Here is a 25,867-nt window from a genome sequence, read left to right as displayed (position 1 = left end):
TCAACAATTCACTAATTCATCTTTTCAGATAAGGAAACTGCAGCATCCAGACAGAAAAAAAATGGTCCTATTGTCCTTCTGTATCCTTAAATTAGTCAATTCTTGATATTCATCATCTCAATCATTAAAAAAAAACTAGGAAACAGTGTAAATGAGAGTGGGAACCTTTTGATGTAAAAGGAAAGTATGATTCTCTTGCAACTTCTCAGAGTTTTTTTGTAGAGCATCAGCTTCCTTCAGGTGGTATGTGAGAGCTTTCTGGAGATAAATATTCTCTTTAAAAACATTTCTTCCAGCAGCATTCAATTGCCTAAAAGAGATATAAGATTACAAAATATAGACCCAAGTTTTCGATATTATCAAATGAGAACAATGATTGTTTTATTCTCTAACATTAATAATGACAATCACTAGGCTGGAAATGTAGTTCAGTAGTAGTGCACTTGCCTAGCAGCTTATGATAGGTACTCAATAGGTAGGTGGGAAACTTGTTACAAAGTTCTCACCCTATAGGAAAGTGCAAAGTGATGTGTTTGTGTTACTTTCAGTTGTGAAAGTAACTCTCCTATCCAGATGACAACTGAAGAACTCCAAAACAGCAGAGGTACAAAATGAAATCATCCCAGGTTCCTGAATCACCACTGGAGAAGAGTTGCCCAATCCACATTGGATTGTTACAGAAACAAGAAATAAACCATTGAGACCTGGGAGTTCAATAGTTAACATAAGATACCTTAGTGTTGCTCCCACTAATACATTTCATAACAATCCTGCAAATCTACTATTATTAGCCCTATTTTTATTTATCTATTTATTTATTTATTTTTATTTTTTGGTATTGGGGATTTAACCTAGGATGCTTAACCATTGAGCCACATCCCCAGCCCCTTTTTGGTTTTTGAGAAGGGGGTCTCACTAAGTTGCTTAAGGCCTTACTAAGTGCTGAAGCTGGCTTTGAACTATGGATCCTCTTGCCTCAAGCTCATAAGTCACAAGAATTACAAATGTGCACCACAACACCCAGCTATATTAACCCCATTTTTAGATGAAGAAAAATTTCAAGAAAGTTAAACAGCTGAGCACAGTGGCATACTCCTGTAATCCCAGCAGCTGGGAAGGCTGAGACAGGAGTATCATGAGTTCAAAGCCAGCCTCAGCAAAAGCCAGGCTCTAAGCAACTCAGTGAGACCCTGTCTCTAAATAAAATACAAAATAGGGATGGGGATGTGGCTTAGTGGTTGAGTGTCCCTGAGTTCAATCGGCTACCAAAAAAAGTATACATGTTGAGAACCAAAGTCTAACTTCAAGGCCCAGATTCTCTCTACCACACCATGCTGTTACAGAATGGTTAGAGGGAAAGGAGTAGAGAACAGTTAGGGAGAATAGACCAGAACATTTGAAGAAGGCAAGCCAGAAGAGGAGGTGGAAGACAAGAAGATAAAAAGAAGTCAGGTGCAGTGGTACATGCCTATAAACCCAGACATTTGGGAAAGTGAGGCAAGAAGATCACAAATTAAAGGTCAGTCTTGGCAACTTAGCAAAACACTATCTCAAAATGAAATAAAGATGGCTAGGGATATAGCTCAGTGATTTCCTAGCAAGTGTGAGGCCCTATGTTCAAACACCAGTATTGTCAAAAAAAAAAAAAAAAAAAAGGTCTGGGTATATGGCTCAGTATTAGAGCACTTGCCTAGCATGCACAAGGCCCTGGGCTTGATTCCCAAACTGCCACCAAAAGAAAGAAAGTAGACTAGCAAAAAAGTAAGAGAGGCTTATTTGAAAAAAGAGGCAGTGATCTCTTCTTACGTCACAGCTTCATGGTGGGCTCTCTCTGCCAGCATTACTATCTTCTTTTCAGCCTCTTTTTCTAGTCGGTGCTAAAAAAAGAAAATGGTCAGTTTAAAATAGTTATATCTTCAACAACAGTTCTAAGAGATTAACGATTATTATTTACTTTTCACAATAACACTATGAAATAGATAATATTATTATCCCCAGAAACAATGATCTAGGAAAAGAGAAATAAATGGCTTTCCCAAAATTACATTGTCAGGAAGTGGCAGAGCAAAGATTCATACATAGGCAATCTGATGTTATATAGCCTCCCTAGTGAGTAGTCAAATAAATAAGAGAATAAATAGGCTGTGATAAGAGCTATACATGAAATACATGGGAGTAATAAGGGAAGCAGTAACTGGGGGAGGTCATTTTAGGCTGGAGTATAGGAAATCTCTGAGGAAATGACATTTGAGCTCTAGAGAATGAGCCATAGCTTAAAGAAGAACATCTCAGGAAGAGGCAGTAGTCAAGCACAAAAACATGGAAGTAGGCAGAACTTTGTGGTTCAAGAAACAGAAAGGAACTAGTATGGCAGTACGTAAAAACGTGGATGTGTAACCGATGTGATTCTGCAATCTGTATACGGGGTAAAAATGGAAGTTCATAACCCACTTGAATCAAATGTATGAAATATGATATGTCAAGAGCTTTGTAATGTTTTGAACATCTAATAAAAAAATAAATAAATCAAAAGAAACACAAAGGAATAAATGGGAAAACAAAATCAAATCAAACAACAATGATCTGGGGAAATCATATACAAACAGGTGGAGCGTGCAAAGCAGGAGATGAATGACAGACCTATTGGAAAGCCTAATGCCTTCTGAAGCAGCAGCTCTGAAATTCAAACCAGTAGAGAAACACCCATGAAATCTGTAACAACAGGGCGAGGCAGATACTGCTGAGGATGACCAGTTAAACTTAATTCCCATCTTCCTTTTTCCTTCCTAATGCTACTAGTGGCCAAAAAAACAAAACATTCACTTTCACAGCAACCTTTAGAACATGGTTCTGGCCAATGAAATCTAAGAAGAAATCTGCTAAAAGCTCTAGGAAATGTATTATGGCTTCCAGATAAAAGGGGCAGATACATCTGGAGGATCCCCTCATTCTTGCCTTAAACACAAAGAAAGATTGAAGCTATTGTCATCATCTTGCAATCATGAGGGAAAGACCAGGAGCCATCTACTCTCAGACAGAATAATCCTATTTATATAAGCACATTACTCAGGTATTCTGTAAACTGACCAAGTACTTCTAAAGAGATCAGATTGCGGTGGAGTAGAAGGGAAATGCAACTGAGAGCATCCTATTCCTGGCCATTCCAGGAAAAGTCTCAGAGGGAAAGCACCAGAGTGCTGCTCCCATCTTACTCCCTTTAGGTAACTCCATACTCAAACTAGAAACCTAGAGCCACTGTGTGTGTGTGGTATTGGGGATGGAAGCCAGAGTCTCACACATACTAAGCACACAATCTACCACTGAACTAACCCTAACCACTTTTCAAAGTAATTCCTTTTACCTAAACTTCATGAATACTTATTTGCCCCACCCTCAACTCCCTACTTCCCTATCAATTTCTGAATCTACCTCAATTATTTCCTAAGAATGAAAAATTAAAGAAACAATTAAAAGAATAAATTAAAACAAAATTTATTAATTTATTTTTATATTTATTGAAAACAAAAACAAACCCCCCTCCCCAAAAAACAAAAGTGTTCCAACGTACTTCCTATAATTTGGAGAATTAACTTCAGAGACCCAGAGAAACCAGGAAGTTTGTGATGTGCTAAGAAACATTTTTGAGCCCCCTTTTATTAACATCCTTGGCTCCACTAGACTAGGCAAACATTTTCATGCTCATACTAGAGTGATTTCTCCAATTCCCTCTCCCCTATATAGGGACAGAGGTAGCTTTAATTGTACCAGGGGAATACCAAGCTGAGACTTGAAGCCTTGATAAAATGACAATCCTTCTTGAGAACAACTTAAGTGTCTATCAATTGAATGAAATTCTTTGTGTGCTGAAAATACAACATAAATAAAACCAAATGAGCTGGGTGAAATGGAGATCATTATGCTTAGGGAAGTTTGCCAGGCCCAGAAAGACAAGTAATGTTAAGATCTCATTCCTATGTGGAATCTAAAACAGTTGGGCTGGGGATGTGGCTCAAGCAATAGTGTGCTCGCCTGGCATGCGTGCAGCCCAGGTTCCATCCTCAGCACCACATACAAACAAAGATGTTGTGTCCACCGAAAGCTAAAAAATAAATATTAAAATTCTCTCTCTCTCTCTTAAAAAAAATAAATAAAACAGTTGATCTCAGAAATTGAGAGTAAAATAGTGGCTACTTCAGGCCAGGGAGACTGGTGTGGGTGATGGAGAAGGGTTGATCAGTGAGTGCTAAGTTATAGTTAGGAGCAAGAAGATGGTGGGGTGCTATTACACAGTAAAATAACTATAAATAACAACAATATACTGTAAGTTTCAAAAAACAGAAGATTCTGTGAAAGTTTTCCTCATAAACAAATGTAAATGAGTGAGGCAACAGGTTATTGTTTAACCTGATTTAAACATATATACATGTATTGAAACATTATATGGTACTCCATTAATATGTACAATTTTGTTTTTATTTATCAGTTAAAATAAATTTTAAAAATTAAGAAAATGAATGAAAGGGGAGAAAGGACTGGAACATTGAGATTTCTATATTAAAAAGTTTTGTTTTCTCTTATTTTCATCTGTTATGAATTGATAATAATCTAATAAAATGCCAAATGGAAGGTTGGTATATGTCAGAATGCATGTATATACACTTATGTTGTTCTGGTAAACAAAACTTTTCTTAATTAACCTTAACATTCTTACCTTTTCTTCAAAAAATCTGCTCTCCAATCTGCTAAGAGACTCCTGATGTTTCTTCTCTGTATTTCTTAAATTTTCCTTCAGCTAAAATTTAAAAAACAAAAACTGGTCAATAGGAAATGGGGTTGATAGGGACATATTCCTAGAACATTCCCAATATAGAAACATTTCTGATAAACATTAATTTTCCTAGTGCTGAACACAAAAATTTAAGTTTCCTGGCCCCTGAATACCATATTTCCCTCAATCTTCTACAGATTTATAAGAATAGTATTGAGGTGTTTTTTTGGATTTTTTGTTTTATATTTTTTGTTATCTATCTATCTATATCTATCTATCTATCTCTATATATATATATTCTTTTTTTTTGTCAGTGGACCTTTATTTATTTATATTCAGTGTTGAGAATCAAACCCAGTGCCTCACACTTTTAAGCAAGTGCTCCATCATTGAGCCACAACCCCAGCCCCAATATTGAGTTTTTAAAAGACTTTCATGATCAATAGTTCTCAGGGCATTCAGATAAGTTGTTCTCATCATATTTTCCAAATATCATTTCAAATGTGGAATCATAAAATTTTGGAATTGGAGGGATGTTCCCAGGCCAGAGTAAACTGTGGCCCTGAACCTGGCCTGGCTACTGTACCTGTAGGCTGCTGCCACTGAAGCAGGTTGCACAGTGGGGAAATTAAAAACAAAAGAAAATAATTGGAAGTATGGTAGGAGTCAAACTATATAATTCTCCCACCTAATATAGGAATCCCTTCTGAGAAAAATGTTTTGAGACAGAAATATCACTAATTCAAGTCTCATTAATATATCAGACTCTTAAATAGTTCCCATTTAAAAAAAAATCTTCCTAATATCAATCTAAAAAATATCTCCCCATGATTCCCATGGGTGGATACTACTTCTATTATTAAAATGATATAGAATAAAAAAGCCTATAAAATTATTTTAAGTAAAGAAATATGAACTAATTTAGAATGATGATCCTGAAGTCTATATTACTGGAAATAATAAGTCTGACTGAACATGGTGGTACATACCTGGAATCCCAGCATTTCAGAGGCTGAGGCAGGAGGATGGTATGTTTCAGGCCAACCTGGGCAACTTAGTAAAACCCTGTCTCAAATTTTAAAATTTTAAAAATTTAAAATGGCTGGAAATGTAGCTTGAGGTAGAGTACCCCCAGGTTCAAATCCCGGTACCAGCAAAAAATAAATAATAAAAATAAGATTGAGGGGCTGGGGATATAGCTCAGTTGGTAGAGGGCTTGCCTCATATGCACAAGCCCCTGGGTTCAATCCCCAGCACCACATAACGCAATAAATAAATAAATAAATAAATAAATAAATAAAATAGGCATCTGGCATACTTTAACATTCATACCACAAAAAAGGCAATAAAGGCCTGGAGCTGTGGCTCAGCAGTAGCGCACTTGACTGATATATGTGAGGCACTGGGTTCGATTCTCAGCACCATGTATAAATAAATAAAATAAAGGTCTATCAACAACTAAGAAAAAAAATTAAAGAAAAAGAAAGGAGGGTTGGGGTTGTGACTCAGTGGTAGAGCACTCACCCTCATGTGTGAAGCACTGGGGGTTCCAACCTCAGCACCACATAAAAATAAATAAAAAAGATATTGTGTCCATCTACAACTAAAAAATTAAAAAAAAGAAAGGCAATAGAGTCAAGAGCTTCCTCTCTCACCAGCTGTTTGACATTTGACGTGGTCTCAAGTTGCCAGGATAAAAAGAGGATAGTAATAGTACCAACCTCATAGGGGTTGGTAAGGATTCAGTAATAAATAATGCATGTAAAGTACTTAGCATAGTATCTGTTTAATATATAAATTAGTGAATATCATGTCTAAAACTGTCCTTCCTATATGGAACAATTTTTCTTTGTGTAATCTCTGTTCTGCTCACTAAATCTCCATTTTATGTGATCTCTTTGAGATTTTTTTTTTAAATGAGCACCATTTTATTTATTTTTGGAGGTACCAGGGGTTGAACTCAGGGGTACTCGCCCACTGAGCCACAGCCCTATTTTGTATTTTATTTAGAGACAGAATTCTCACCGAGTTGCTAAGCACTTCACCTTTGCTGAGGCTGGCTTTGAACTCGCAATCCTCTTGTCTCAGCCTCCCAAGCCACTGGCATGTGCCCAGCAGATGTTATTCTTTCTTCCTAAAATTTAATACACATTTTTAAATGGCCACATATGGTCAGACTTTCAAACATAAGTCAATTTAGCTGAGTATGGTGGTGCATACCTGTAATCTGTGACTCAGGAGGCTGAGTTCCAGGTCAGCCTCAGCAACTGAGAAAGGCCCTAAGCAACTTGGTGAAACCCTGTCTCAAAATAAAAAAATGAAGATAACTGAGGGGCTGGAGTTGTGGCTCAGTGGTAGAACACGTGCCTAGCATGTGTGAGGCACTGGATTCCATCCTCAGCACCACATAAAAACAAATAAATAAAACAAAGGTATTGTGTCCATCCAACCAAAAAAAATTAAAAAACAAAAACAATGACTGAGGATGTAGGTCAGTGCTAAGGTTCCCTGAGTTTAACCTTCAATACTCCCCTCAAAATTAAGGTCAACTCATGAGTTTATAGAAATATCTTCTATTAAAAGAGTGTGGCGATAGCCCTTTCATAAAGCATTAGACTTCTCCAAAAATCTATAATTAATAAATCTTTCAAGTGATTATCAGGCAATGTGCATCACAAATTTTTAGAAGTTCATGTTCTTTGTTTTTGGAGATGGGGTCTTACTATGTTGCCCAAACTGGAGGGCAGTGAATATTCACAGGCACAATCTCAGTACTTATCAGTACTTGCAACCTGTTGGTCCCATTTCCAGGTCACCATATTGATGTCAAACTTAGTGTGAACACCAAATAAGCATATTGCACTATAGCCTGGAACTCCTGGACTCAAGCAATCCTCCTGCCTCAATCCTAAGAAGTATCCTAAAAACTAATTAAAGATATAGTTGTAGTTGGACACAACACCTTTATTTATTTATTTTTATGTGGTGCTGAGGATTGAACCCAGGGCCTCACACACACTAGGCAAGCGCTCTACCGATGAGCCACAACCCCACCCAGATATAGAAATTTCTTTATGCCTTAGATGTATATCATACTTTATAATAGTGAGAAATTAGAAAAAAAAGTCCAAATACCCTACAGAAAAGGAACTAATAAATTCATGTCAATCCAATGTAATCCCATGCATTTATTCAAAAGATTTTATAGAAAAATACCACAGCATTGAAATATGTTCATAATATATAATGTGAAAAATTAGGTTAACAACTTGTACAACATCACTTTACTTCTAAAAAAAAACAGCATACATTTTAAAATATATTTCAACATAGAATAACAAAGGAAAGACTACACCAAAATATTAACAATGGTTATCTCTAGGTTGTATAATTGTGGGGGCTGGAGTTATTTTTATTTTCTTCTTTTTTTATTCTCTAATTTGCTAAAATGAACATTATCAAAAGTAACAAAAATAATAACTACAATCTCCAATATATGTTTCTTCTGTTAGGCAGATAGAAATCCACTTTTTTCTTTAAGAATGTATGCCTTGAATACTTTTTGATACTCCAAATATAATTAGTCTCTTTTCAAGTTGTACAACAAATTCTATATAAACAGTAAAATGTCCCTAATGTATACCTCCAATTTGAGGTTCATAGGCCCCTACGCCTGTCTCATTTATTCCACATTTGGAATTCCACAGAATCATCTTATTTTTCCCATAAACTTGTAACTTTGAATTTGAAGTCCTCAATAGTCCTCTTTGAAAGGTCTGAAATCTATTCTTCCAGTAGGTGGCAACGTTGGTCTTTTCAAAAAATCACCATGACCAATTAGAATGTTAACCCATTTTGATTCAAGATATACATCTAGACATGGGTTGGTTATGTTGAGAGTTTCTCAAAATTTAACTATATTGCTTCAATTTGCAGCACTTTTATATAAAACAAAACTTTATATTCCGTCTAGAAAATCTTGATATTCCTTTGATCATGGTTGTTTTGGGGTGTTCGTAGGATTACCAAAAGAAAAACAAAATATTTTGAGATTTGACAATTATGGAAAACCTAAGTAATGAGGATTAGACCCCATGGGGGTCTCCTGAGATATCGGAAGCACTGTCCTCTGCTGCAGGTCGATGCTTCTCCAGTTTAGCAATCAATTCTTTCGCAGGATTGAAGACACCGTTGGTCTGCTGGTCACAGACGTAACAGCGCGGGGTGGTGCGATAATGCTGTAGTGCACAGTTTTCGCAGAAATAATGCCTGCATTTGGTAACGACTGGGTTCTGGAATGTCTGACGACAGATGAAACACTTAAATGGAATTTCCTCATCATCGCTTCCCACTTCATAATTTTCTTCTTCATAATCACCGTATCGACCCTCATCAAGCTCACGTTCTATCTGCCAACCGTGCTTGTAATCTGAACGGTCATGGAGGAATTTGCAGCTGTCTCCGAAGCCGCAGAAGCCAGTCTCCTTGTAGTCCTTACAGATGTCGGGCTGGTAATCCCAGCGCACGGTGGCTCGAAGATGCTCAGGGGCTCGGATGGGGCCCTTCCTCACCATCCCGGAGGAGGCATTGCCCATAGACGTGTCCTTGGGCTTTATGAATTTCTGGTAATTATTGATTCCCCGATAGATCTTGTCATCTTCTTTGCCCCTCAGTTCCTCCTGGATCTTCTGGCTGCGCTCAAAGATGGCTTGGGCGTCGCGCTCCTTCTCTGTGTCCAGCTCATAGACAGCCGTCGCCCCCATATCCTCTGGCCCCACAGGCTTAGCCGAGCGGGTGGACCTGTAAACCACGCCTAGACCCTCCTCCTCCTCCTCCTCGCTACTGAAGTTGCCGTGGGCCGCCTTCTGTCTACCGCTGCCGCGGGTCTTCTGTATCATTGGATTGTGAATCGCCCGCTTCTTCTCTGGTCGAACCACAGAGCTGCCTTCGTCACTACTGCTACCGCTTTCCCCGGGCTCCGGGTCACACACCCGACGCTTTCTGCGGCCTGCAGCCCCTTTCCGTACGGGCTTTTTAAAGAGGAAGGGACACACCTGGTCTGTTGACTTTCCTGGAGAGACCCGCTCTGCCATCTTGGAGCCTCGCGCGCCTAAACGGCTGCGGCGCGCCGCGCTGGGTGGCGCGGGGCCTCACGTCACTGGGGCGGTGCGTTCGGCCGGAGGCGAAGGCGGGCACAGCCAGAGCGCAGGCGCAGACCGCCAGCGCCGGGTTCCGAAGACCCGCTCCGCCTTCAACAGGACTTTATTAAGCAATGCTGCGTTTCTTGGATTTCGCTGAACACTATAAAGACTACACTGTTCGTGCCTCATAGAATTTACAATATAGTAGGCGATATAAGACAAATAAATATAATTTCAAGATAGGTTGGGCTAAGTAATATAATGCCTTTTATAAAGGTACAGAGAATTCTCACGTTTTAACAGGACTTCTGGGAACGGTCTCATGGACAACATGCATTTGAGCCGAGACTTTGAAGACTAAGTAAAATTTAAAGGACAGAGATCCATCAGGAATGCATTCCAGATTTTAAAAACAGTGTGAGGGGCTGTGGCTCTGGCTCAGTGGTAGAGTGCTTGCCTAGCACGTGTGAGGCACTGGGTTCGATCCTCAGCACCACATAAAGTAAAACAAAGACTGTGTCCACCTTTAACAGTGTGAACAAGCAAGAGAGAAAATACTTAAGATATAAGTGAATATCCAGTTTGGGTGGATTAAAGGGAGGGAGGGTGTGTGTGTGTGTGTGTGTGTGTGTGTGTGTGTGTATGTGTATGTAGGGAAGAGTGGAAGTAGCAAAGAGATAATGATGTCCCTAAGTTGGTTTAGGGTCCTTAACTTTCACACTAAGGTATTTAGACAATATCCGTTTACTGTAAAGTGACACTAAAGACTATTCTGGTGATCAGAACCCCAGAACAATATTTTAATAACCTCAGCTGTGTATACCGTGGACAACAGTGGAGGTCTTAAGATGTGTGCACCATTTTTTGACATTCTTCCCTTCAAATAATGGAACCTAATTTACCTCTCCTAGAATGAGGGTCAGACTTAGGGACTCATTTTAGAAACTTGCTACTTTTTTTCTAGAACTGGCATTTCCCTTCTTACTGAAGTCAGTCCAAAGGTTAACTGATGATAATCATGGGAGGGTGTGTTGGCTGAGGTTTGGTTGAATTCACAAATCAATGCTTAGGGAAAAAACAAATAGCCTATGGAAACATTTGGCTTCCTCTTTTTCTCTCAAATAATCTCTAATTTGTCATGCGAGATAGGCATAAATTTGTTAAGGCTTTTGCAGATCTAAGCAGTTAATTCTAATCTCCAAGAAAGAAACTTACATCATCTAATTCTTTCTCCACTTGAACTTTTCTCTTCTGGAATTGTTTTATTGTTTTTAGCTCTGTCTGAATCATGCCAATTTCTATGGCTTTTTGATGGAACTGTCCCTCCAGCTCATTTATTTGTGTAGTATGCTTTTGTTCCTGTGTTCAAAAAAGAGGCAAATGAGTTAGGAAAAACAGACATTCCAAAGAGTTACAGTCTATTTGAAGCATTAAGCCACTACTATATCTTCTTTGAGGAAATGCCCCACTTTAATTTTTGTATGAAGTTTTAAATTTTGCATAAAATTTTAATTTCTGTAAAATAACTGCCTTGAATAAGAAAAAAATTATGAAAAATTTTCTATACAGGTTGGTCTTCTAGGAAAGAAAGAAAATGCAGATATTTATTTTAAAAAGGGCATAAGAAAATAAAAAACAAAAATAAAAACCTCCCAAAATTTAAAATTCAAAAGGGGCATAAGGAAACTAGGAATGTATCTCAGCTGTAGAGTACTTGCCTCCCATGCACGAGGCTGTAAATTTGATCTCAGCACTGGAAGTATAATATATCCCTAAATCTAAATTAAAATCAGTCAGCTAAGATTAAAAAACAAATTTAAAAAGAAAAAAATTAGTAAGTTAAGAATCAAAGGGAAGAAATAGGGATAGTTTTATATATATATATATATCCCTATCCCTAATAAAAGAAAACAGTAGAAGGAGAAAGCAGAATGGAAAGGAAGGAAGAAAAGGAGAAAGAGGAAGACAGGACAAGGAAAAAAATAAAGGAGGGAGAAAGAGGAAGAAAAAATGAGGAAAATGAACAAAAAAATATTAAAAGAAATGCAAATGGTCCTCAAACATTAAAAAAAAAAAAATCAGCCAGGCACAGTAGTATATGCTTGTAATCCAGCTACTCTGGAGGCTTAGGCAAGAGAATCACAAGTTTGGGCTGGGGATGTGGCTCAAGCGGTAGCTTGCTCGCCTGGCATGCGTGTGTAAGGATACCGTTCCTCAGCACCACATACAAACAAAGATGTTGTGTCCGCCGAAAACTAAAAAATAAATACTAAAAGTCTCTCTCTCTTAAAAAAAAAAAAAAGAATCACAAGTTCAAGGCCACCCTTTTTCAAAAAAAAAAAAAATAAAAGCGCTGGGGATGTAGCTTAATTGTAAAGCACCTGTAGGTTCAAATCCTCAAAATAAATAAATATATATATGTAAGTATGCATATACATGTACTTATGTGAAAAAATATATATGAAGAAATGCTCAAAACATCCCCCAAAAAGAGAAATATATAGTTTCTTTTTTATAAATATCTTTTTAGTTGTAGATGGACACAATATCTTTATTTTTATTTACTTATTTTTACGTGGTGCTGAGGATCGAACCCAGGGCCTCACGTGTGCAAGGCAAGTGCTCTACCACTGAGCTACAACCCCAGCCCCAATATATAGTTTCTTACCTATCACACTGGCAAAAATTTTGATATTAGATTCTATTGGTCAAGCTCTGAAGAAAGAGGAAATCTCATATATAGTGGCATTACAAAACAGCATAATACCTATACAGGGAAATTTTCTAATTTCTAGAAAATCAGATATTTTCTTTGACCTTGTAAAACTACTTCCAGGAGTCTATGCCAAAGATGCAGTAGCATGTGAAAAAAAAAATATGCTAGTCTTTACTAGAACACCATGGTATAATAGCAACCCAACTATCAAAAAGAGCACTTCTATGGACTGAATGTTTGTGTCCCCACCAAAATACCAATTCTGTAATCGCCAGTGTGATGGTATTTGGAGGCATGTGCTTTGGAAGGTAATTAGGTTTAGATGTGGAAAAGAAGGTGAAGCTTTCATGATAGAATCAGTGCATTTATTATTTGGGGGGAACTGGGGATTGAACCCAGGAGCCCTTTACCACTGAGCTATATCCCCAACCCTTTATCTATCTATCTATCTATCTATCTATCTATCTATCTATCTATCTATCTTTCAAGAGAGGTCTCGCTTAAGTGCCGAGGTTGGCCTCAAACATTCAATCCTCTTGCCTTAGCCTCCATAGTAGCTGGGATTACAGGTGTGTGCCACTAAACCCAGCGGGGTCAATCCCTTTATGAAGAGATAAAGCACCTAGAGCTAGCTTTCTTTCTATATGAAGAATACGGGGGAAAAAAAGGCAGTTGTCTGTGAATGGAGAGAAGGATCCTCACCAAGAATCTAACCATGTTGGCATTCTGACCTCAGACTTTAGGCCTCCCAAAATGTGACAAACAAATGTTAGTTGTTTAAGCTACTTAGGGAGACTCTGTCAAAAAAAAAAAAAAAAAAAAGGACTGGAGTTATATCTCAGTGGTAAAGTGCTTTTGGGTTCTAGCCCCAGCACAAAAACAAACAAAGAAACACAAAAGCAACTTCTGGACTAGGGGTGTACTCAGTCTATGGTATTCTGTCATAACAGTCCATACTGACCAAAACAAGGACCATTTTAGAAAACACTTCATATTACCATGACCTCCAAAAAATACTATTGAGTAATCTGGACGTGGTGGCCCATGGCCTGTAATCCTATTGACTCAGGAGACTAAGGAAGGAAGATGGAAAAGATCAAGGCCAGCTTGAACCTAGACCCTGTTTCAAAATAAAAAATGAAAAGGACTGGGATGTAGCTGACTGGTAAAGTGCTCCTGTGTTATAAAATAAAATACTGTTATATGAGAAAAGAAAGGTGCTGGTCTAGGTATACTGTATGCTCCCTTTTACCTTTTGTTAATACTTATTACAAAATATACATTTTTAAAATGAAAGGATATACTTATAATAAATAAAATGGTTACCTACAGGGAGAGAGAGAATAATGTAAAAAAGACGTGGATAGAGGTTAAATTTCTCAGTATATATGTCAGTCTTGATTTTAGAACCATGTAAATAACTACAATAATTACAAAATTTTACATGCAAAATAAAAAATTTTAAAAAGCAAATTCTAGCTGGGCATAGTGATCCATGCCTGCAATCCCAGTGACTTGGAGGCAGAGGCAGAGGATTACAAATTTGAAGCCAGCCTCAGGAACTTAGGGAGACCTATCTCAAAAAAAAAAAAAAAAAAAAAAAAAGGACTGGGGATGCATCTCAGTGGTAAAGTGCCTTTGGGTTCTGGCCCCAGCACAAAAACAAAGAAACACAAAAGCAACTTCTGGACTAGGGGTGTAGCTTAGTGGTAGAGCAAGTACCCAGCATGTACTTGCTCCTGAGTTCAGTCCCCAGTGCCAAAAAAAAAAAAAAAAAAAAAAAAGCAACCTCTAAAACTCAAAAGTAAGCAGGCACTTGCCTGCAATCCCTATGACTCCCAAGCAGGAGGATTACAAATACAAGGCCAGCCTCAACAAATGAGAAAGGCCCTAAGCAGACCCTGTCTCAAAAATAAAAAATAAAAGGGACTGGGAATACAGCTCAGTGGTGCACCCCAGGGGGGTTCAATCCCCAGTTTAAAAAAAAAAAAAATGAAAGTAAAATCTATTCTTGAGTTCGATGAGTTGGTGGCATAACCTTAAAGAAAGGAACTTCACATAGTTTTTAAACCTTGCAATTTTGGTCATGCATTCTTATTGGTATATATCCTACAGAGAAAATGCCACCCCTAAAATCTAAAACTGGTTCCAATAATCTATTGTTGGTGGTAGCATAAATATTCTGAGATTGTAAATGCATTAAGTTCTAAGCAATGTGGTAATTATGCTGACATCATTAAAAAGCAGGACTTTGGGGCTGGGGATGTGGCTCAAGTGGTAGCACGCTCGCCTGGCATGCGTACGGCCCGGGTTTGATCCTCAGCACCACATTCAAAAAAAGATGTTGTGTCCACCGAAAACTAAAAAATATTTTAAAAATTCTCTCTATATCTTTAAAAAAAAAAAGGCAGGGCTTTGGCAAGGGAGAAACGAGATGCAGGTAAAGTTAAGTAAAAATCCTATATTCCTGCAACTGAACGGAAAATATTAGTACAGGCAAATATGTATTTCTTAGCTTGTCTACTGAAAAGCACCAGGAGCAATACAAGTAGGATCAGTAAGCACCCCTAATACCAGATAATTTTCTAAGTTTTCTATAATAAAAATTTCATAATGTTGTTATTGTTGTAATTATTATTATCATTGGTGCTAGGAATTGAATCCAAGGGTTCTTAACCACATCCCCAGCCTTTTTTTAATGTTTTATTTTGAGACAGGGTTTCTCTAAGTCCTTAGGGCCTCACTAAGTTGCTGAGGTTGATCTCACACTTGAAATTCTCCTACCCCAGCCTCTGGAATTATAGGTATATGCTGCCACACCTTGCCTATAATATGTTCTTTTTGAGTTTAAGTATGTAGGCTTTAAACTTTTCCACTTATCAGGTCTTAAATATCTAAGCTCACTAAAAACCTGACTACTTAGCAAAAGAAGTATTAGTATATATAAATACTCACTAATTTTTCCTTCTCCTCTTGAGCTTTTTCTTTCGTCTCAGCCAGTTGTTGTTTTAGCTTTTCAATCTGAGAAAGATGAAAATGCAAAGTCAGGAAGATGTTAAAATTGTTCTGTAGTCTACTTTCACTCACATGTTTTAGTATTTTACATATTAAGACCAGTGGGGTAGGAGAGGTAGTAAAGCAGGAAGAGGAGAAGGGGACAGGAGTTTTCCCATATCCTTAATCTGTTATTGGCAATCTCCAAAACCAAGCTATCATCAGAGAATTACCTAGGTGATTTTTTTTTAACGCATGGTTAAAAAACACACCATTAAATTTACAGTCTTCACCATTTTCAGTGCACAGTTCAGTAGTTTTAAATACATTTACATTGTTGAACAAAATATCTCAAACTTTTCAATCTTGCAAAATTAAAACTCTATACCCATTAAGCACTAATGCTCCCTTCTCTTTCCCCACAGCCCTTGGCAACCACCTTATACTTCATTTTTACAATTTAAAAAAATTTTTTTAGTTGTTGATGGACATTTATTTTATTTATTTATATGTAGTACTGAGAATTGAACCCAGTGCTTCACACATGCTAGGCAAGTGCTCTACCACTGAGCTATAATCCCAATCCCTTGTTTTTTGATTGCTTTATATTCTTCAAATGAGAGGAACCAAATAGTATTTGACCTCTTGTGATTGGCTTATTTGATTTAGTATAATGTCCTTGAGGTTCACCATGTTGAAGCATATGACAGGATTTCCTTTTTCAGATTACATAATATTCCATGGTATGTGTACACCTCTCTTTGCTGCAGTCTGGCTGCAGCAAACTAATTGGGGGGTGACAAGCAACTTGTGTACATTGATACAGCAGGAGTGGGAGCCATTTATTGTAGGACAGGAGGGGTATTTATACATTCCACACACTTATCTAATTAACATAAACTAGATATAGCAGTCAACCAATAAGGAATCTCCACACTTAATGGCTCGCTGGTGTTACTTCATAAACCACTCCCTCTGGCAAAATGCCAGGCGCCATCCTGACTTGTTTACAGACTCTAACATCTCTTTTTCTTTCTTTCTTCTTATGGTACTAAAAATTGAGCCCAGGGTACTCTACTGTTAAGCTATATCCCCAGCCCTTTTGAAATTCTATTTTGAGACAGGGTCTCATTAAATTGCCCAGGCTGTCCTCAATTGCAATCCTCCTGCCTCAGCCTCTCAAGTAGCTGGGATTACAGGCATGTGCTACCATGTCTGACCTATATCAGTATTTTTGAAGAACACTGCACAAGGTTGGGCTTTTCTGATGTTTCCTTATGGCTACTATGTATTTAGGAAATGCGTATTCTACCTAAGTGATAATATATCCTTTTTAGTACATCCCATCCTAAGGTGAATGACGTTAATACAATCAATTGAATAAGATTATGTCTGCCAGTTTTCTCCATTTAAAAATTATGGTTTTCCTTTTATAATTATTAAGAAATTTGTGGAAACATATTTTGAGACTATGCAAATAGTGTTCTCCTCATCAAACTTTCACCTACTAGTTCTAGCATCCATAGATAATTCTAGTTTTTTAAATTGGATATTAAATGCTAGCCACCATTCTAAGTTCTTTTAACAGATTATTTTAATTAATCCTCCCAGTAACCCTACTGTATTAGTTTAGCAAACTATGGTAGCAGGTACCATAACAAAATATCACAAAATAGGTGATTTAAACAACATGAATTTATTTTTCAAAGTTCTGGAAGTTGGAGGTCCAAGATGAAAGTGTTGGCAGGTTGGTTTTCCCATGGTCGCTCTCCTTGGTTTACCTATGGCTGCCCTCTCTGTGTTGTCCTAACACAGCCTTTATTCTGAGCACTCACATAACTGGGGTATCTTTCTGTGTTCAGTTGCCTCTTAGAAGGATTGAATTAGGGCCAATTTTATAGGTCTGCTGATAATTCTTGACTGATTCCAAATAGTGATTTTTCTAGCTTCATCACTCCTTATAAATGAATTAATTGGCATTCTATGTAAGAAAAAATTTCCCCTCTTCTTTATTTACTTGGTTGTTTGGTGTTTTTTGTTTTTGTTATGCAGTTCTGTGGAATCAAACTCAAGGCTTTGAACATGCTAGGCAAGTATTCTACCATTAAGCTATATTCCCACCCCATCATTATTTATCTAAAATTTCATTTTTGGTGGTGCTAAAGATCTAACCCAGAGCCTCACAGATGCTAAGCAAGCACTCTACCACTGAGCTACATCCCTAGGCCCCTCCCTTATTTATTAATGTATGTATTGGTTAATAGTGTAGACTTAGGATTCTTTTTTTATTCAATAAGTTACAATCTATTATTGCCAATGTTTATTTTGCTTGTCTCAGATTTAGCCAGTTGTAGTCTCTTCAAGTTAGCCTTTGTGTACTTTAACATTTACTCACTTTCTGGCACAATAAGATATTCCACGGTTATCTTTTACATCCTACCTAAATCCTGGAATCAATAGTTTTTTCTAATTAGTTCCAAGTGCTTCTCTAGGGAATGCTGGTCCATTTCAGTGGGGAACCTAAGTAGCTTTTTAAACTAAAGATTCATTGATATGGTTATAGAATCAGAGGATTTAGAAGTAATATATTATAAAATATTATCTTAGAGCAGCTTAAGAAAAATCTAGAAATTTAAAAAATATATTGGAACAGTCCCAAGTCACATAGAACAGGTGTGACACTTAATAAGATTACTTTATGATTGATTCAACAAATCCTCAAATACAAAAACCCAGTCTTTGAGAAAATCTCCTAGCTTTGTTCAAGACAAAATTGTTTTCAAAACACATTTCATAAGAAAAATTTCATTTCTAATATTTCTATAATTAATGTGAAGTAATACTATAAAGAGTTTCAGAAAATATCACATTTATAGAATACTGCAAAATAGATAATAATTAACTATGGAAGAAGCTAGATACGCCTACAGCCCTAACTACGTGGGAGGCTGAGGCAGGAGGATTACTTGAGCCAAGGAGTTCAAGGTCAGTGCCTGGGCAACATAGTGAGTCCTCATCTTAAAAACAAAAAAATGGAAACTATGGGAGAGCTAATTAACTGATATTTATTTAATCTGATTTTTTTTCTTCTTCCCAATATACTTTCTTTGTTTTTATTATTGTTATTCTTGTTTTGGGGGATTGAACCCAGGGCCTGAGGCATGCTAAGCATGTGCTCTACCATTCAGTTAAATCCCCAGCCCCAGTTTCTTTGGTTTTAATGGGAACCCATGATTGTAAGAAACCGCATTTGCTACAGCAAGATGCTGGCCTCTGATATACAGAGGCAGATCTCAATCTGAAAATACAAGTAAGTGATATTGATAAATACAAACCAATACTAATTAACTAATGTAGGATGAAGAGTGTCTATTAATTAATTTCAAAAACTATTTGTATGGCTGATTAAAAAACTTACTTTAGAATAATATTTTATAGGGGGACAATGTATATAACACCTACTATTCAAAAAGTAATTTTTAAAACAGAAGTTGTCTGAGAATGTAAAAAAATGCGTAAAAAATTAGACTTTAATAAAATACATAAAATCCATGTAAATGTTCAGTTGTTTGACTTCTCTAATGTACTTTCAATATCATCTTGAATTTAGTTGTTATTGCTATTAACTTTTTAAAAACATCAGTACATTCATAACAATTCAAAGTATTAGTATATTCATACATAGCAAAAAAGAATGTACTGAATGGCTACTATGTGCTAGGCCCTGTTGCTCAGGTGATATAATCCTTAACAACAACAAGAGGCCCCAAGTTGTCTTCTTCTGTGAGGTTTCATTCAAATTAGGAAAAGAGACAATAGACAAATATGTAAGTGACATGCATTATTAATAGATGGAAAGTAATAAATGTCACAAAGAAAAAGAAGTGATAAGACTAAAGAATGCTGGAATAGGGTTGGTTTTAATATTTATACAGGGAGATAAGATGTCTTATCACTGAAAAGGTGTCATTTGAAAAACTATGGAATTATACATGAATTTGTATGTCATCCTTATATAGCCAGCCTTGCTCTGCTTCACTCTGGTTTATTTACGTGTACTGAAGCAAAAACATAAACAATAAAAAATAGTGAAGGGGCTGAGGGTATAGCTCACTTGTAGAGTACTCGCCTAGCATGTGTAAGGCCCTGAGTTCAGTTAATCCCCAGTGTGTGTGCAAAATGGATGAAGGAACATATAAAAGATGTCCAAGATGAATAGTTGTAAGGAAAATACAAATTACAACAACAATGATAGAATAATTAAATACAATACCAAGGGTTGAGTCATATGTGGGTAATACATCATTTGTGACAATATAAATTGGTATAACACCTCTGGAGCTCAGATTTAATCCTTTGTGGGGGCTGGAGGTGTAGCTCAGTGGTAGAGCATTTACCTAGCATGCAAAGTCCCTGGGTAAAATAATTTTTCATGTGTGGTACTGGGGGTTGAACCGAGAATTCTCCCTCTGAGCTTTATTCCAATCCTTTTTTTTTTTTTTTTGGTACCAGGGATTGAATTCAGGAGGGCTTAACCACTGAGATACATCCCTAGTCCTTTTTATTTATTATTTTAAGATTTATTTTTTTAGTTATAGTTGGACACAATACCTTTTATTTATTTTTATGTGGCGCTGAGGATCAAACCCTCGCACGTGCTAGTCAAGCGCTCAAACACTGAGCTACAACCCCAGCCCTTATTTTTTATTTAGAGACACAGTCTCAGTAAATTGCTTAGGGCCTTGATAAATTGATGAAGCTGTCCTTGAATTTGCAATTCTCCTGCCTTAGCTTCTTCAGACCCTGAGGTTACAGGGGTGTAGCAGTTGAATCTTTATTTTTATTTATTTGTCTCAGGCATGCTAGGCAAGTGTGTTTACCACTGAGCCACAACCCCAGTCCCACCCATCAGGCTTTTTAAAAAAATTTTTGAGACCAAGTCTTGCTAAATTGCCTAAATGGGCCTTAATCTTGTGAACCTCCTACCTTAAGCCTAAAATTGCTGGGATTACAGGTGTTATGCCAGATTTGTGGGACCCCAATAGACCTCTAAGAGCCGAATCCGATGCAAGCACACAAGAGTCTTTATTGCAAGCTCGAGCCTGGACTCACAAACGCTCCGGACGCAGCGGTCCCAGGGAGTGAGTCCTGGTCCTTTGTTCAGTGAGATTTTATAGGTTTTTTTGGGGGGGATACTCTATGCTTCACAACACCGCACAGCAAATCATTCCATACCGCGGGAAAATCAAACAACTCTTAACATTGATTAGCACATTCAATGGCGGGAACGAGTTGGTTAGGGGTGATTGGCTAGTACAAGAAGGGGATTTCTTTGAACTGATTGGTTTAGGCCATGAGGAGTGTACGTGCTAAACTACATGGTTTCCCAACATGTTATCAACCACCATAAACTACTTGGGGGTCATCTGAGATTCCAGGTATTTCCCCTGTCTTATGCTGATTGGAGGTTGCTAGGGGGTTGCCATGGGTCCTCACCTAGCCTAACTGAGTCAGGGACACCTGGCACAGCAGACCTCTCCTGTTATTTACAAACAACTCAGCAGGGTGGGTATGTATTTAGGAGTGTTCTGTGGGTTTTTCCAAGGACAAGGGTCACGCCCCCTTCCTTAGGACAGGACTTGAGGTAGAAGCTGCTGTTATTTATTTTTTAAAAATGGAGTCACATTAGTTTCTCACGGTTTGTGCCATGGCATCTGGCTCACAAAATTAAAAAACTCTTGTGAAATTGAAGCTGAGTTTACCCCATAATTTAAAATCTTACTTCCTGGTATCTAGTCTAAAGAATCCCCCACATGTGGTCTCAGGCAGACATATACAGGAATGTTCATTGTAACAGTGATGTTTATTATACTAGTGAAAAAAATGGGAGTTTAACTAACCAATGGGGGATAAACATAAATCTTGGTTTATTTAATAGTATATTATAAAGCAGTTAAAATGAATGAAAAAAATAGAATATACCTATTAATAAATTTTAAGAAAATAAACTGAATCATGTGATTTTTGTGAATATATCACAATAACAATGTTGAGTAAAAAAAAAAAAAAAACAAGATGCTGAGTCAGGCTTGGTGGCATGCAACTATAGTCCTAGATACTGAGGAGGCTGAGGCAGGAGGAGCCTGGAGTTTACCAACAGCCTGGGCAACACATCAAGAACTGTCTGAAAAAGTTGCAAAAGATCTGTACAATATGATACTATTTATATACATTTTAATGACTATAGAATGTCCTATTTATCGGTATGCATACACAAATAGAAAAACTACAAAAATATTATGTAAAGGAAGCTTACATTCTCAACACAGTGGAAATTTCCTTGGGTTTCCAAGCAGTTTATAGAGGCAGAAAGAAAATTTGTAGTTACACCTAAGTGCCACCTTTAATGCCTACTAGCTCTGTGACTTGGGCAACTTACCTGTCCTGAGAGCCAATTTCTTTGTCTATATAATGGACATAACAATATTTTGGCTACATGTGGTTATTAAAAGAATTAAAGGAGATAATTAGTAGCCAGCATAGTGCCTGGCACAAAATAGTGGCTCCATAATCTTAATTCTCTCCCTTTTTCTTTCAGATCTAAAATGATAGCTTTACTCTCAACACTTCAATAAAGTATAATAAGATAAAAGATTCAAGTGGCACAGAGAGAGAGAGAGAGAGAGAGAGAGAGAGAGAGAGAGAGAGAGAGAGAGAGATTTGCTGGGTTTATAATCTATCATGGATTATCAGTGAATTTTAACAAATCAATAAAACTAAATATCAGCATCAAAACACAGAGATCATATTGGGTGTGGTATTGTATGCCTGTAATCCCAGCTACTTGGAAGGCAGGAGGATGGCAATCAAGGTCAGCCTGGGCAACTTAGTGAGACCCTCTCCCAAAATAAAATTTACAAAGGGTTTGGGATGTGGCCAAAAGTAAAATGCTCTTGTGTTCCATTCTCCAGTGCAAAATGAAGTGTTCATAATGCTCCCTTGTGGTTATCACTTTCTATTTGTTTGAGACAAGAAAACAAGAGTCAAGAATTCAAAATAAATATTAATAACAGTAAAACCACTCTGAAAAAGTTTTGTTTCAAAGAGAGTTAAGAAATACAATTGATCAAAAAATATATGAAAAAATGTTCAACATCTCTAGCAATTAGAGAAATTCAAATCAAAACTACACTGAGATTCTATCTCATTCTAGTCAGAATGGCAATCATTAAGAATACAAGCAACAATAAATGTTGGTGAGGATGTGGGGTAAAAGGTACACTCATACATTGCTGGTGGGACTGCAAGTTGGTGAAACCACTGTGGAAAGCAGTATGAAGATTCCCAAGAAAACTTGGGATGGAACCACCATTTGACCCAGTCATCCCACTTTGGTTTATACTCAAAGGACTTAAATTCAGCATACTACAGTGATACAGCCACATCAGTGTTTATAGCAGCTCAATTTACTATAGCTAAACTATGGAACCAACCAAGGTGCCCTTCATCAAATGAATGGATAAAGAAATTGTGGTATATATACACAATGGAATATTAATCAGCCTTAAAGAAGAATGAAATTATGACATTTGCCAGTAAATGGATGGAACTGGAGAATATTATGCTAAGCAAAATAAACCAATCCCAAAGAACCAAAGGCAGAATATTTTCTTGATATGTGAATGCTAATTCACAATAAGAAGTGGGGGAAGAATAGAGGTATTTTGGACTAGACAGAAGGGAGTGAAGGAAGGGGAGGGGGTATGGGGGTAGCAATGATAGTAGAATAAATTGGACATTACCCTATATGCATATGTGTACATGACCTGTGTAGCTCTACATCATGTACAACCAGACAAATGAGAAGTTATACTCCATTTATATATGATGTATCAAACAAAATGTATTCTACTGCATTATACACCTAATTAGAACAAATTTAGAAATATTAAAATATATTTTTATTTGGGGTAAAAATGGGAGTTCATAACTCACTTGAAACTATTGTTCGAAGTATGATATGTCAAGAGCTTTGTAATGTTGTGAACAACCAATAAAAAATAAATAAAAAAAAGAAAATATAAGAAAACAATAAAAAAATATATATATTTTTTTGATGCTTAGATCATAAGAGCTTCTTTTCTCCAGAATGGAATTGAGATCCTAATGAAATGGCTTCATGCAGAGTTCTACCAGCTTTCTTTCCTCCTTCTGCTGTCCTAAAACAGAGTGTTCTCCTTCAGGGAACCTGGCTTCACGGCACCATCTTTGAAGAAACCAAGCCCCCACTGGAAAGCCATACCCATTAGCATCTGGATCTTGAACTCCAGCCTCCAAAAAGTGAAAGAAATAATTTTCTGTTCTTTATAAACTACCCAAGAGTTATAGCATCATAAATATTAGATGATTAGGAAATGTTTATATGTCTGTAAGAGGAGATGGGTTTCCTACAAATAAAAATATAATTTTCCGAGTAAAAAAATATATATATATTTTTTAAAAAGCTCACTGTAATGTCTTAACAATGTACAATTTCAAAATATTAAAATCCTTGAAACATATAATCACAGAGGAATTATATGAAGCTCAGGAGGCTTTCTATCTACCTACCATATTATCTTTTTCCTGATCCTGCTTCTTCAGGTAGCTTAATATGGACATGGTATCTTTTTCCATTTTGTACTGCAGTTTCTTTAAGTCCTCATTACTTTTGGCCAGTCTCCGAGAAGTATCACGATACTCAATCCTAGAGAGTTCAGTGATTTCTAATCTGGCCTCCCAAAGAGAGGCATTGGCCTTGGCTTGTTCCACCACAGTATCTTCTGGTCTTATCATCTTCCTGTGTAGGAAGAGAACATTAAAAGTATATAACTATTTCTCTACTATATTAGTATTCTATTTTGTTTGACACTGTATATATACAAGCAAATACTGTTGAATGAATGAAATATATTTAATTGGGGTAGGGCTGCAGCTCAGTGGCAGAGTGCTTGCCTAGAATGTGTGAGGTACTGGGTTTGATCCTTAGCATCACATTAAAAAAATAAAGGCATTCTGTTCATCTACAACTGCAAAAAAAAAAAATAAATAAAATAAATATATATATAAAATACACACACACACACTTATTTTCACTTGAGAATTAAGAGGTACCTCTTTCTAGAAGAGTGTTTTGGAGCATAATTCTTAAAGACTAGAAGGAAAGTCAAATTCATTTCATAAAGCTACAACTTTTCATTTTTCTTTTAATTTTCTCATATTTGAATTTTCTTCTATTCTTATTCACTTGGCTGTGAACTTTGGTTCTTACTGCTTTGTTACTTTTCTTCTAAGGGTACATTTGTAGTGTGCCCCTGGAAGAAACCCAAAACACCCCACTAGTGGGGGGTGGGGTGTTGTTTTGGGTTTTTACTTTTGTTGTTTTGGCTGGGCCTTGAACAAAAGATCAAATCACTTGGGCAAGAATGTTAAATATTCTACAAGTTGGTACCACAGTGCACCAGGGTTTAAAAATGCCTGAGATACAAACCACACTCATGTATATACAAAGGTGAAGAGGATATTTTTTTAAAAATAGAGACTGAGTTTATAGGCCTTCCCTGGATTTGATCCCCAGCTCTTCCAAGATGAATGAATGAATGAATGGATGAATGAATTTAAAGATTAACACAATAAAAGGAGAGATTTTTAAAATATTTATTGTATGAGTATAACACTGTCCCTTTTTACATGGTAGGCATATATAAATATATTGATAATATATAAAAAGCTTCACCTGTATTTAAATTCTAAACATTCTCACACACATGTGAGTGGACTTTTCTATACTGTCACCTCCATTATACATTCTTCAACTCTTGGTCCTCAGTACCTTTTCACCTCTACCTTTTGTTCTCTTCAAATTAAGGCCAGTTCTATCTCCAACCCCCTACACCAGGCTGGTACAGCTGTTGATCTCTCTTTTCAGCATTAGGGATAGACTGCCTTGCTACAATCATCTACTTGCTCCCAGAAGGTACCATAGTATTGGTGTAAGAAATTAGATACTTCTAAAGTAGATACCCCTAACACTGACTGAAGAAAGAAAGCAGGGTTTCTCAAACAATGGGCAGCGGTACATCCATGAAAAAAAAAAAAAAGGTCTGTTATTCTCAATGTTCCTAAATTTTTTGCATGTGTACTGCAGACATATGGCCAAAATCTGAAAACAAATGATAATGAATACCAGATGTGATAAGGCCTTGGCAC

General features: G+C 36.9%; 2 protein-coding genes across 3 annotated transcripts in view; both read right to left on the bottom strand.

Moving 5' to 3' along the window:
• Positions 1 to 25,867, bottom strand: part of Bbof1 (basal body orientation factor 1) — a 43,913-nt gene that overhangs the window by 16,465 nt on the left and 1,581 nt on the right. For both annotated transcript variants that reach the window (XM_005321329.4, XM_078050510.1), the window contains exons 2-7: positions 24,230 to 24,458; positions 15,581 to 15,646; positions 11,125 to 11,268; positions 4,712 to 4,792; positions 1,807 to 1,877; positions 166 to 310 (exon numbers count right to left, since the gene is read on the bottom strand). In XM_005321329.4, coding sequence (XP_005321386.2) covers positions 166 to 310; positions 1,807 to 1,877; positions 4,712 to 4,792; positions 11,125 to 11,268; positions 15,581 to 15,646; positions 24,230 to 24,458 — 736 coding nt within the window. The remainder of the gene's footprint in view (positions 1 to 165; positions 311 to 1,806; positions 1,878 to 4,711; positions 4,793 to 11,124; positions 11,269 to 15,580; positions 15,647 to 24,229; positions 24,459 to 25,867) is intronic.
• Positions 7,937 to 10,088, bottom strand: LOC101977710 (E3 ubiquitin-protein ligase RNF113A). The gene has a single exon (XM_005321227.5). It carries the CDS (start codon positions 9,859 to 9,861, stop codon positions 8,854 to 8,856), a length of 1,008 nt encoding a protein of 335 aa, XP_005321284.2. The 5' UTR covers positions 9,862 to 10,088; the 3' UTR covers positions 7,937 to 8,853.

This window comes from Ictidomys tridecemlineatus, chromosome 5, assembly GCF_052094955.1.
Source record: "Ictidomys tridecemlineatus isolate mIctTri1 chromosome 5, mIctTri1.hap1, whole genome shotgun sequence".
In the NCBI taxonomy this organism is placed as follows: Eukaryota; Metazoa; Chordata; class Mammalia; order Rodentia; family Sciuridae; genus Ictidomys; species Ictidomys tridecemlineatus.
This window is presented reverse-complemented; position numbering and strand designations above follow the sequence as displayed.

Coding starts and splice junctions, on each gene's coding strand:
- LOC101977710 (XM_005321227.5), bottom strand. CDS start 9,861: ATGGCAGAGCGGGTCTCTCCAGGAAAGTCAACAGACCAGGTGTGTCCC.